This window comes from Varanus komodoensis, unplaced genomic scaffold (assembly GCF_004798865.1).
Source record: "Varanus komodoensis strain SLA01 unplaced genomic scaffold, ASM479886v1 scaffold31, whole genome shotgun sequence".
Lineage (NCBI taxonomy): Eukaryota > Metazoa > Chordata > Lepidosauria > Squamata > Varanidae > Varanus > Varanus komodoensis.
The window spans coordinates 570,127-583,509 of record NW_025335780.1 but is presented as its reverse complement, the minus strand read 5'-3'; the positions used below and the strand labels follow the sequence as shown (position 1 = coordinate 583,509).

General features: G+C 52.7%; 1 protein-coding gene across 2 annotated transcripts in view; it reads right to left on the bottom strand.

Moving 5' to 3' along the window:
* OPHN1 (oligophrenin 1) overlaps window positions 1-13,076 on the bottom strand; it is a 67,648-nt gene extending 54,572 nt beyond the window's left edge. For both annotated transcript variants that reach the window (XM_044437848.1, XM_044437849.1), the window contains exon 1: window positions 12,880-13,076. In XM_044437848.1, coding sequence (XP_044293783.1) covers window positions 12,880-13,033 — 154 coding nt within the window. In that variant the 5' untranslated portion in view covers window positions 13,034-13,076. The remainder of the gene's footprint in view (window positions 1-12,879) is intronic.
* Between the last annotated feature and the right edge of the window lie 307 nt (window positions 13,077-13,383).

Below are 13,383 nucleotides of genomic sequence, written 5' to 3'. Positions count from 1 at the left end.
GTGGATTCCAGCAAATGTGTCATCGCACAATTGCCATGAAACCACTGCTGCCTTTCACTTTCAGGTGGTTTTATGAGCTCCATTTGCAAAACACATTAGGGGCTTGGTAACTTTTAAGGAAAAAGAGCAGAAAGTGTTACTAGTTGAGAAACAGAAAGTTAGAAAGTCAATCTCTCTTTCATAAACAGCTTTTGGACAAAGTTACAACAAAGTTACATATATACAGTTACATTATATTGTAACTTTACATAAGTCACACACACACACACAGAGAGAGAGAGAGAGAGAGAGAGAGAGAGAGAGCGCGAGCGAGCGAGCGAGCGAGAGCTACAGAGTTCACATATGAACAAAATAACATCAGCTTTCAGAGTCCAAAAATATTGGATGGCATTTATTAACCTTTTTCATGATGATCAACAATCCAAATAACTATTGATTTTTTACATATCCACAAACTGAGCACAAGACTGGGCAAAAATAAGCAAGGGAAAAAGACAAGGAGAAAATATGTTTTGTAGTAGATGGAAAGGCTTATTTTGGTAAGGAAGTAGATGAAAGGGCCATAAAGCAGAAAGGAAGAGACGCTTTCTGGCTTGAAGGAAATTCTTGTTACTCAGCTCTGGGATGTATTAGTGCCTGCCAAGGTTTCCTGTTAGACCCAGCCCAGAAAGTCACCAGTTTCCAGATTTCTTCATGGCCTGAATGGGTCACCTCTTTTGTCACCCTGACCAACCTGATGACACCCAGAGCAGCACATCCAAGAGAGGGGGGAATGAGATTTCTGATCCCTGCTCTAACTTTATTCCTGTGGCACAGGAATCTCATATTTTCCTACGGAGCGGGTTAATATGCTTTTCCAGCAGGAAAACCAACCCGAGCTTGCAAAATTGACTTGGGAGGCCTTGAGTTGTTTTTCAGCCAGGAAAGGAATCAAGCTTCAACCCAGAAAATGTCCTTGACTGAAGAGCCATTGCCAGGAGTTCTGCACAAGCGTCACTGCCTTGGAAATTCCCAGTAAACAGAAAATGCTCAAACCTTCTGCACACAATAGGGAAGATTCATTTTGATAATGCCCAGATCAGCAGGCTTCCTGTAAGGTATGATTTACACGCAACCCAAAACCTTCCTGTCCTGTCCTGAAACTTCCCTGCTGAGGAGGAAATGGATGTTAGTCGTCCGCCTGCAACATGACTCAGGTAGCCCCAGCTCAACAAGGCAAACCTTCAAGAACTCAAAATCAGATCAAAAAATTGGACCACCTGTTCATAATGTTCAAACACAAAGCCCTATTATAAAAGGGGGCACAGAAAATTCTGTCATATTAAAATGCAAAATATCTTAAAATGTACCGGAAAATAAGTTATTTTGCTGCATTTGTCAGGTGCACGCAAGCTTAAAAATGTTGTGTACAAAAACTCTGCTCAGTGCTTGTCCTACTTCTGCATGAGATTGTTCAAACAGATGGGTTTCAATGCCTTGAAATGTGGCCTTTCGCCTTCATGGCTTTTTAGCAAATAAGGAAGCAGAGAAATGTTAGTTCTAAACAAACAAGGGTTTGTAATGTTAAATGTATACGACAACAGGTTTATTAAAGGGATAGCTTGGCTTTACAGTGACCCATTTTGCAATTGTGATCCGAGAGGGCGCTGTGTTTTAACAGTTACTATGACCTGCTTTGGGCATGGAAAACCAACAACTGGCTCCCAGGGAAGGCCTTGCTCAGAGGCCGCGGCAGAGGCAGGCCTGCTCACTCAGACTCCGCACAGCACGGATGTCCGTGGCTTGACAGCTGCCTCGTGGAGGGCCCCCTTGGCACCTGCAGCTACCAGAGCCACGAATGGGAAGTTCGGCATCGCCTCGAAGGCAGGACGTGCCCGCGGAATGTCTTGAACGCAGCTGCGCCCATCCAGGGCCACCAAATCAGCCCCTCACTCAGCTTCTCCCAGTCGTCGGCCCCTCGCTATGCTGGACTGCAACCCCCATTGCTCTGCCCTGACTTGCAAAGCAGGGGGAGCACAGCCAGGAAGACAGCATCGTTTTCCTGCTGCTGATTCATCTTTTTCCTACGGCAAGCACTGCTGGCTCTTCACGGAGCAAGGAGGGAAGCAGGCGAGGGGGCTGAAAGGTCCTTTGGTGACTCGAGAAGGGAATCTGGAATGTTACCACATCCTCGTCTCTATTCTGCTTGAACCTCAACCCTGCCAATTCTCCGGGTGCTGTTGCTGCAGAAAGTACAACATCTGTTTCAAATCCACAGCCACCTGGGGGGACTTGGAAATTGACTAACAGCCTTGAAGACCAACTGTGCCTAGCGGATTTCTAAGGCACGCTCACCTGCCCACTGACAGAGCGCCTGAGGGACTTGCTGGCACTGAGCCAGCTCGCTTCCTCCCGGTGAGGTTCACGACTGGTTCCGAAAGAATCCACGAGCTCCGCAAGGAGGAACAGGTTAGACCAACCTGCTTCAGGGATGCTTACAGGAAAATCTGCTTATTCCAGATTTGCTTATTGTCCCCCTTCAAAAGGCAAACTAGTGTGTTACACATGTGTAAGAGCTGGATCAAACTAAGATCTACTTAGCCAAGTCTTCTGCTCACACAGAGGCCCACAGGAAACCCACCCTCAGGACATGAGGACAACAGCATCATGGTCCTGGTGGACGCAGGCATACTGCTTCGGATATTCAAGGCAGCAACAAGAACAGCAGAAATTACGCCAAGACGGATGTGGGGTCCTAAGCCTAGCCTAGAGGGTTTCCACAAGAGCCTCTTAGATGGAGGAAAGAAAGGACGGACTGAAAGTTACAGGTTCCTAAGGAAACCAGTCCAGCTCACAGCTACCTGAAAGGCTTCCAAATCGATTCCTTCTACACTCCAGTGCCGCTCAATGCAGGCGTGTTCAATCAGGGCCCCAGGTGAGGGAGCTAGGCCTGTTCTGAACTATGAAATGTTCTGCCGAGGTGTCCACCTACTACCAATGGTGCTTCTCCTTTCCTGCTTCCACTCAAACCACAGCGCCATGCAGATGAATGAGAGAGAAGGCTTTCATGGGGTCTTCCTTCCTTCCAGTCTGCATTTAACTTCATTGTTTTCACAGTGGAGTCAGGGTGACCACCTGAAGGCCCCTGGGAACCACTACTGGTCCACGCCCCTCGTGGCAGGATGAAGGAGCCAGGCAGTGCTGTCCTTGACACCAGCCTCCCACGGGCTGAGTCTCCTTCAGGCAAGAGCTTAAACTTACTAAGAACAGTCAGTGTGGCCCTGTCATCTCAAGGCTAATGAGCATGCGATCACACACTCATTAGCCCTCAGGGTGCCACAAGGTTCCTGGCTTTGGCCACAACAGACCAAAAGAACAGCTTCCCCTTTGGAAATAGTGCTAGTACTGTAACCCACTCAATGTCCGTTATTTGTCCTCTTAATTATGGTTGAGAAAGAGGCATTTCCTCACTGAGGATGCTTCCCCAAATGGCCACTCTGCCTGCAGGACAAGCTCACGTTTGGAAATCCAGGAAATTACAGGCCAGTTAGCTTATCATCTGTTCTGGGTAAACTGCTTGAAAGCAGGATTAAAAATAAAATCAGTAAGCACAGAGAGGGACAAGCCCTGCTTTAAAAAATCAGCAAGGCTTCTGCAAAGGGAAGTCTTGTCTCACTAATGGACAGGGTGATTCAATAGAAATTGTTTCCTTGGACTTCCAGGGGGCTTTTGACAAAGACCCTCACTGAAGACTCTTGAGCAAACTAAGCAGTCACGGAACAAAAGGAGAGGGCCTCTTATGGAACAGGAGATGGGGTGGGGGGGCGGGATAAATAGCAAGGCAGAGATGTCACCTCGAGTCCACAGGGTTCCAGACCAATTCTTTTCAACCTATTCATAAATTATCTGGAATTAGGAGTAAGAAGTAAGGTGGCCAAATTTGCTGATGACACTAAAAATTTTAGGGTGGTTTACAATAGTTAACACTAGGATTGTTAATACCAAAAGGGATTTTGAGGATCTTGAAAGACTTCCCCATGCTAGGCCCAAGGCTTTAACTGCAAAGCTGCCTTCCCAAACTCTCCAGATGTTCAGTCTTCAACTCCCATCAGCTTGAGAAACAGACCATGATCAGGAATGCTGGGAACTGCCATACAAAACATCCAGAGGACCCAGGGAAATGAAATGCCTGGGAATCCAAGCACTTGCAGGTGGATTGGCAGAACGGTCACTCCTGTGTTTGCCAAGCCAGTCTACAACTCCCAGGGATGGATTTTAAAGTCATCATCTTTACTTCCTTATAGGGCTAATGAAGGAGGGAGCGTGTTGGACTTTTCAGGCACTAGGCTGAGTTTCTCTTCCACAGACAAATGGGAGAAGCAGAGTGAGGGGAAAAGAGAGCAGCTTGTATTACCAAGAGGAAGAAGGGCACAGAGCGGTTACATTGAAAATAATTGTTTATCTATTTTTTAGGCCTCATTTTAAGGAACACCAACAAAAGGAGGAGAAAAGTTAGTTGTGGCACTGGGGGCTACACACTGACTCTCTTCTTCCAGAATCTGAATTCTTTTCTTCCCAAGATGAACCGCAGTGGGGTTAGTGTGATTGAGAGGTGTTTAACCCACAAATCACCCCAGTTGGAGGCTGCATATTCAACTAGTGTCCACGCACACCTGGTGCGCACTGCAGCCCACAAAGAGTCCGCTGTGCTGTGCAAATCAAACTGGCCAGTGGGAGCAACAGCCGATGTCACTTCTGTGAGCAGAGTTAGGGGGATGCCAGGGGACAGCCCTGTTCACTGGCACAGGAACTCAGTGTCTGGGCCACAGGTTGCCCACTGCTGCCAGAGCAGGTTTCGGATGCGCATATGCACCTGGCCAAGTCCTACAACAAACCTCGGGGGACCCTGAGTTCTTCAGCCCTCACAAGTGAGCACGGCAAACGCATCATGGGAAGCGCAGTATGAGCTTGCAGCTTGCCCGCCCCCTCCAAGTAACATGACCCCATCCCATTCACGGCATCCCATGAGTCATGAAAGAAAAGCATCTATTTGACTTCCAGAATTATACCTTGTTTCACACCGTATTTTTCCAACCAGGCCACAAAACACTCCCCTTTTCATTTTGTACTATCTTGGGCTAACACAATACCTAATCTCAAGACAGCAAAACTTGCGGGGTATTTTGGTTATTTCTTCTAAAGGCATTATCCTGTTGTTTTTCTGCTTTTTTAGCTTTATAGGAGTAGGACAACATGGCTGAAAACCAGCTGCCCTTGCTGCGCATGATTCTCTGTGTGTGTGTGTGCCAGGCACTTACTCACAGTGCTTTTTTTGTAAAAAAAAAAAAAAAAAAGGTGCCGGAACTCACGTCTTGGGGTCACACTTTTACACTAAAAAAGATTTTCATTTCACCAACTGTTTTTAAAATACAGAACTTATTTACCCTTTGCACGTAGCCAGTCACTGTACACACACACAAACATAATGGTCGCCGCCGACAGTAAGCACTCAGTGAGCGACCACACAACCGGTCCCAAGCCGAGCAGTGTCCCAAGCCGAGCAGCGCCGACACACAAGCAGCCCGCAGGCACTATGTTAATGATTTTTGTCGCCAACCTGCTACACCCAACAGGGCGATTCACAACCACTTGGAAAAATCCGTCAAAAAACGGTGCCGGAATGCCGGTCCGGTGAGTTCTATGATAAAACAAGCCCTGCTTACACACATAAGACTGGGGGCCTGTAAATCCCACCAGGAGCACTGGCTGTGACCAGCTGTGGGATCAGAGCCCCCTGTTTGCCCCAGCACCTGTTACCTACCCAGAAGGAACTTTGGGGGCCCGAACAGACATCACTTGAAGTCTGCATCTTGTTTCCTCCGGGGGGATCGCCTGACTCACACCTTGGAGCATCCTTCCTGCACCAAGCAAAGATCACGAACAAGCAAGCAAACAACACCATTGCTGATCACCACTCATCACATTAGACCTGTTTTAATGATGGGGCTTTGGCTGGGGTGGGGCTGTCTAATTAGCAGAGCTGCTGCTTGTTTTTAATTCTAAGCCACAATGCGCTGGGAAGTCTGCAGGTCACCTCTCACCTGAACTCTCAAGGTGGCCTCGGGGCATCTCTGCACTCTCCCCACCCCTGCAGCCGTCCTGCCCTGCCAGGTGAGGCTTGTTCAGTGGATGCTGGCAAAGCCCTCTGAACACTCAAAATGTGCTAATTTGTCTTCTTCGTGGGCCAGTGCAGTCGAGACAGGCAAACGCCCAAAGCAGCCGGCAACCAAAGCAGCCGGAGCACCGGAGGAGGAGGAGCAGCATGGCCAAGATCCTTCGGGGGAGTCCTGTACGTCGCAACAGAGCAGGGCCACGATCCGGGCACACTCACTCGGGATTAAGCAGCACGGCCAAGTGCGGTGTGCGTGGTTTCCAGGGGAATTCGCCGTAACTAGGTCCTCACGCCCACATCCGAAAATGCGAGCGAAATTCCGTTCTGACACAAACTGTTCCTGCCCAAAGGACTCAGAATGTTTAGAGAAAGCATTTTCTGCCACTGTCAAAGGCGCACCTCCCCCACCCCCAGCCTGCCACACTTTTCCCTCTAGGATGAGGCAGGCCACCTTTCTCCCCCATCCAGGGTCACGGAGGCAAAAGTGGGTAGGTCACCCCTCTCCTTCCTTCCTTCCTTCCTTCCTTCCTTCCTTCCTTCCTTCCTCTTTCCACCACGCCACTTCTCTCTCCATCCCTCTTCTTTCCTACCCAGCAGGCTGCCAGGAAACTGACAGATGGTTCGTTCCAGAGGCCTGAACTAATCACATGCAGACAGCTCCTGAAACAGGGCCAAGGAAATCCGGCCAAGGGCCACAGATGGCCCGGATGCTGCTTTCGCACACGGTCTGGCATTGGCCCGCCATGTTCAACAAAAACCTGTGAAAAGAGTGCTCAGCAACTTGAAACTTGCAAATTTATTCAACACACACAAGCTAGTTAAAACAGGGAGGAGAAACGTATTCTTTGAATTGTTTTGGACTTCAGCCACCACACACTTTCATAACGCATAAGCTCCAGAATTCTGCAGCACAAACTCCTCAAGTCCTACCTGGCCCCCTCTCCAAGTGAAGCATCTAGAGAGTGGCCCCAGCCGCAGCCTCACCTCCCTCGATGGGTCCAGGATGGGCTTGGCAGCAGCGCGAGTGCGTGCTTGCCTCAGGGATCGGGGCCCCTCTGAAGGCGAGGGTCCTGGGCTGGAGCAGCTGCGCAAGCGGGAAGGCACCGACCTCAAACAGGGTGTGCTCTCCACGAGGGCAGCATCGGGAGCATGGCGGACATTGCTCCGAAGACTTTTGTCTTCAGGCCATTCCAGGTTAAACAGGATGGCTTTATTTCATATACGGCAGTCGTTAAGAGGGAGTGGCTGGAAAAGCCTGCAAAAGCACTTGTTGCCTCAAAATTAAGAAATCGGCCAGTGGGAAACAATGTCCAGTCAGTAAGTGGGCTCATCATCGCCCTGGAGATGCAGTCGCCTTCAGGGCATCCTTGCTTTTGGCTTCCAGGACAGGAAACAGCTGCTGCTGATAAACAGGTCTCCGGTGCATGTGCGCACTCTCTCTCTCAAGTCCTAGGATGATCCCAAAGGAAAAGTCCTTGGAGTTGCGTGTCTATGCACTTCTGGATGCTGACCAAAGGAAGCTGAAGACAGACCTTTCTTTCACACCGCTACAAGTCAGGAAAAAATGAAGTGGAAAAGTCGATCTTACTTGCCTCTAGAGGCCTTCATGAGATACACGGTGCTTTCCAGCCAGCGTGCCCAGAGCTTTTTCTCCCAGTAATAAGGAGGTTAATTATTGCACACTTCTCTCGTAATTCACACAGATGTTGAGGCTGCATGTACTTAGACGGTGCTGCACCAGCCGCTTCGAAAACACACTCACACCCTGTGCAGTGCTCGAGGCAATAGCGGACTTGGACCCAGGCTAAAGGCCAGGCAGCACTTGATGAGCAGCAAATCTGCTGCCAGTGAGTGGGCTTCTAAATGAAAAACTGCTGTGTGGAAAGGAGCGGAAGACTATGAGGCAGAGGGGGGCTGGCTCTGGGCCCACGTGCCCCAAGCAAGAGCAGAAGAAGAGGATCCCAGGCAGGGGAGCTGATTCCATAAGCTCCTGAAGAGACCCTCTGCCAGAGTTTAGGGGACCGTGTTCTGGTTGAGCAGGGAACATAGTACTCTGCTTTATGCACTTTGGAGAACGGCAGCTAGAAATGCCTTGAAAAGGGCTAACCTATTTTCCCTCTGCCATATGTCACTTCCCACTCCCTCCCCCAAGACACGCACACACAGCTGCTTGTGCAGAATTGCCGCTCATCCCCAAGTCAGAGCACACATCCAGAGGCTTGGTTTTCCTAAAGGCTGGGAATAACGGACAGAATGACCACTGCACAGTTCAAACCCTTTGCACTGTATTCTGCGAAGTGCGTATTGCAAACATCTCAGCGATTAAGCAGTATAAAAGTATGACTATCGTCCGCTACCTGCCCAGGGAGCCATGTGGCTAATGGGGCAGGCCAAAAAAACAAAAAAACCCAATAAATCAATAAATGCAATAATTTGGCTTGAAATGTTACCATCCAGATTGCACAGGAACGACACATTTTTAAACCTGCTTCCTGCCAGCGACCCTAATCATGCTGAACTGCTTTCAGCAGTGTAATAGGGCAGGATGAGTTGGATTAGATATTGCTGCATTTGGGATACAGAGCATTCAAGGAGCTGCTAATATTTTGGAACTGTGATCCAGCAGGAGAAGAAAAGACAAGCCTGCAAAAAGCAGCTGAACTCGCTCCCTTCCAGACAAGGCACCCGGGTCTTACGAATGCTGATGCAGAAGAGGGTTCAACAGCCAGCCTAGCTGGGAAGCCTGGAGATGCAGGGCCTCATTCTGTCGAAACAGGCCTGGGGCTGTGCCCTGAACGAGGCACTAGCAACCCCTCAAATGTGTATTCACTCCTCAAGATGCCACAGTGGTTGCGCTGGCTTAAAATCATTGCTACTTCTGCAGTGCAAACGCACTTGCATGTATTCCTAGTGTTCCATTTTGGCCCCACTCAGCAGAAAGCATCTAAGGCCAGAAGATTTGGGTGGCTGAAAAATAACTGCCAATCCACAAGGGCACTCATGGCAAAATATCTACATGTATTCGCCGAAGCGATTCTCTGTTAGCTCTGCAATTCTTCCCTGCCACCAACCAAAGGCTCAAAATGCTTTTAGAACTATTGCATTTTAAAGTCAGGTTGCAGATGGCAAACAACCCTCTATTCCTCCTGGTGTGTGTACAGCTAATTTGTCTATGTCCCATGAGGACACCCAGATGGTACATCAGTGCTTAAATTAAGCCTCCAAGTCCGAGGCTGCAAACAGAAGGAACAGCGCCAATATTAATGCCTGACATCTCTCACCTTTCCCTAGCCTAGCACTCTCCTTCCCATCAGTCCCTGCCAGCACAGCCAAAAGTCAGGGATACTGGGACTTGTAGTCTACAAATTCTGGGGGGCATCCAAGTGGGGCTGCCCTGTCTTATCCCAAAACACAGAGCTATGGATCCACAGCTGCAGCATCTTCCCAAAATGTTGCACTCTGACCCATTTCAAAGAGCCCAAGAAGGTATGTCCAGCTTTGATGGAATAGCAGAATATGGTCACCTACTTTGCTATTCTCTGTTGTGATTCAGGGACAGTGTCTGGATTGCTAGCAAAGCCACACACCTGATCCAATCGGGTCTCCTACATCACTCCCCGGTGGAAAGCCTAATTTCTAGGCAGTCTTTCCTTCCGATGCCAGGAACTGAACCCAGGTGCGTTGCTGCAAAGACCCGTTCCACCACTAAACTAAAATAGTTGCCTCTTTGAAAAGGGACAGATGGAAAACCCATGGGTGCCAGCTCCCGTGTGAAAGTGCATGTGCACAGCCTTTGCACTATTGCACCTCCAACTGTGTGTGAAGCTGCCCTGACAGCTTGACCATTTCATGGTCAGGATCACGTTTATACCCCACTGCTTTTCCCTTGTGAGGAACCCAGAGTGGCTTGCAGAACTCCACGGTGTCCTCTCTACAACAACCCTGTGAGGTAGGCTGGGCAAAGTCACCCAGTGCACTTCATGGCATGGTGGGGACTAGAACCCAGATCCCGCAGGCCCCGTCTCCATTGCCTCCCCACAACCAAGTCCAAGGGGCTTTTTCCCGAAACAAGCAAGCACAGGACTTGTTCAAGCTCAGGTTCCAGCATGACTGGAAGCAACAGGGCACCTTGTCCAGAAGCGTCCTGCTGAGTGCCAGCAGAGGAAGGCCCTCCTGAGCCACTGCAGCGGCCTGGCCATGACCAGCACATGGCGCTGCGTCCAGCTGCGTGCAGTTCAGACGGAGAAGCGTGCCTCCGAATTGGGGGGCTGGGGGTGCATGCACACCCCGTCATGCTGGACTCTCAGGGATGCTCCCACGGGCATTTCACTGCGAGGCTCCGCTGTGCCGACTGAGCTGGATGGATGGCTGCGAGGGCCATCCATCAGCCCCCAAAGCACATGGACCTACTCGAAGCCTCTCCTGAGGCCTGGCGATTCAAGGTCGCTCGCAAGGTGGTGGGTTCTCTGAGAGAGCGGGGGGGGGGGCGGTTCCAAGAAGGAGAAGCCACTGCCATCGTGTCCACCGTACATCTAACCAGGTGCAGCAGCAAAGCTCGTGCACAATGCCACTGCACCCCCCCCCCCCCCCGGGGACAAGAACTGCAGAAGCAGTAGCTGGGGAAGGAGGGGGAGGAGGAGAGGCAGCAAGTGAGAAAAGCGCAGAAGAGAGGAGGCAGAGCTGCACGGCCCAACACCCTAAACTCCCTCTGCCCGCTTCACCGGGGCCTGGCACGGCCTGTGTGCCCAGACACACGCTGGCATCCGACACCATCCAGTCCAGCGAGGATTAATGTCCCCCCTGCTCCACTTTTGCTTGCAACCAGACACACAGAAAACACAGGTTGGACAATTGCAAGCAGCCTGTGATGACAGATTTCCCTCTAGCTAAAGCTCTTTGCATTCAGGGGCCTTTCGCGGCCCTGCAACGTGGGCGTCTTCCAACACAGCACAGCATGCAAAGCATCTTTTGATGCAGCATAAAGTACCAGCCCCCCATTCGCATGCCAGGCAGCCCCACTAGGTAAATGTCCCCACCAGACACCTGAGACCATTGCGCGTTCCTTGCAGAATTACCTCTCCAGCAGGAATTTCTCAGACACCAAGAATGAGAAAGCTGAGAGGACGGGGGAGAGGCGACTCTTCCACCAGTTTTTACAGTTCATTGTGTGAAGATTTTATAGATGAAGTTGGGTGTGCTTGGAAAACATTATTCATGGTTTCACTGCGTCAATTTATTTTTCTTGCAGACTGTTTTGAGAGGCGTAGTAAAAATACCTCATAGGCAAACCAGAACACACACGGACAGCCTGATCCTGTCAAGGGCTCTCATGCGGCCCATCTTGCCGTGGAACGTTTCCCCATGGAATCGAAATCTGCCTGATGTGAAACCAACCTCTGATGCCTCCATCACAGGTCAATCAGATGCGATCTCCTAGAAAACACTTCACCCAAATCAAAGCACTCTACTTTCAACACTATCTGACCCCGCCTTCCCAACCTTCCCAAAAGGGATGGGGCACCAGCGGAGTGGTGGAGCTCTCTTCGCACACAGACAGTCACAGGCTGAATCCACAGCCTCTCCAGGCAGGACTAGAAAAGCAGCTTTCCTGAGATCTGGGATGCTGTTGCCAGTCAGTGCCCAGCAATATTGGAACCCATGTCATACAGCTGCGTGCACAAAAGGCATGCCCTGTTCTCAGAAGGCATTCAGGTTGCATCCATGAGGCTCCTGCCAGAGATGCAGATGCCTCTTCACGCGAGAGCCCTTCTTACAAGAGCGTGTTTTCCTCACAGGCAGCTCCCATCCAAGCATCAGGACACCACCATTGCAAGGCCCCTGCAGGCGGTGAAGCAGCATTCGCGGCCACCTTGCTGAGAAGACTCGCTCTGAAGCACACAAGCCGCGGACTCCCGCCAGCTTGGCAAACTGTCCGCAGGGACTGGTCTCCACACAACAGAATGGACGGATGCCCAAAGCCACTGGGGGAAGCCTCGGCCTCGGGCCACACTGACGGCTCTCCCGGAGCAAAGGAGCTGCACAGTGCCACGAGGAATCTCCGGACACCGGGTCATCCAGAGATCCGACCCTCCTTCCTGCAGCCTGAGCAGGGACAAAGGGGCACGGGGGGGGGGGGGCGCACTTATCGCACTGCATGTACTGATCAGCTCACCCAGGCAAAGCGGGCTGGACCGCGGCGAAGGCGCTGGCCGAGAGCGACTGCCAGCCGGCCCAGGCTTCCGTTCCTGCCGACTGCCCCGCTTACAGCCCGCCTTCCCCGGCGTGTGCACAGAGCATCGCCAGCAGGGCTCACGCTCCACGCCTTTCCCGAGCCCGCGAGGCGTCGGCGCGCTGCGCGCTTTCACTGCATCTTGTCAGTGGCCGATTTCTGCGGGACGCGACGCTGTCAAGCCCCACGAGAGCAAGCCGGCCGGAGGCCCGTGCCCCCTGCTCCCCGGCCCGGGCTTCCCTGCCCTGGTGCTGAGGCGGCCCCGGGGGCGCCCGGGAGAGCCGGGGCTGCCCCCGCGTCGCCCCCGGCCGTTCCCCGGGGCGTCTGCGCGCGCCTCCAGCAGCAGCGGCTCCGCGGGCAGCGGGCGCGCCGCACACAAGCGCCAGGGCACAGAGGCGGGAGGGGAGAGGGGCCGGGACGCCAAGGGGATGCCCGGGCCGCTCGAGCCGTGGGGGGCGGCCCGCGGAGGGGCGGCGCACACCTGGGCGCCCACACTTACTCCGGATGGCGCCGATGAGGGCATTCCCGTCCTTGATCACCTCCTTGATGAATTTGTTGGTGCGCTCCAGCTCCTGCTCGTAGCATTTCAGCCTCTCACGGAAGTCGGGGCTGTCCAGGTAGCAGTCGCTGAACTCCAGCGGGGGGTGCCCCATGGCGCGGCGGCGGCGGCGGCGGCGGCGGGGCCGAGCGGGGCCGAGCGGGGAGGACGAGGGCCGGGGGCGCGCCTATGGGCTCACGTGGGGCGGCGCGGCAGCGCCTCCGGGCATCGCGCGGGGGGCCGCGGGAGAGCGGGCCGGCCTCGGCGCGGGCACTCCGGCTCTCGGCTGCTCCAGCGGGGCGCCGCCGGGCTCTCGGCTCTCGATCCGCCCGGGGACGGCGGCCGGCGGCTGGCTGCAAGCGAAGCGAGCCGGCGCGTCGCCCGGCCGGGCATCCGGCTCGCCCTGCGCGCCTGCCCTCCGCCCGGAGCCCGAGCGCGCGTCTCCGCAGCAGCAGGCGACCGAGG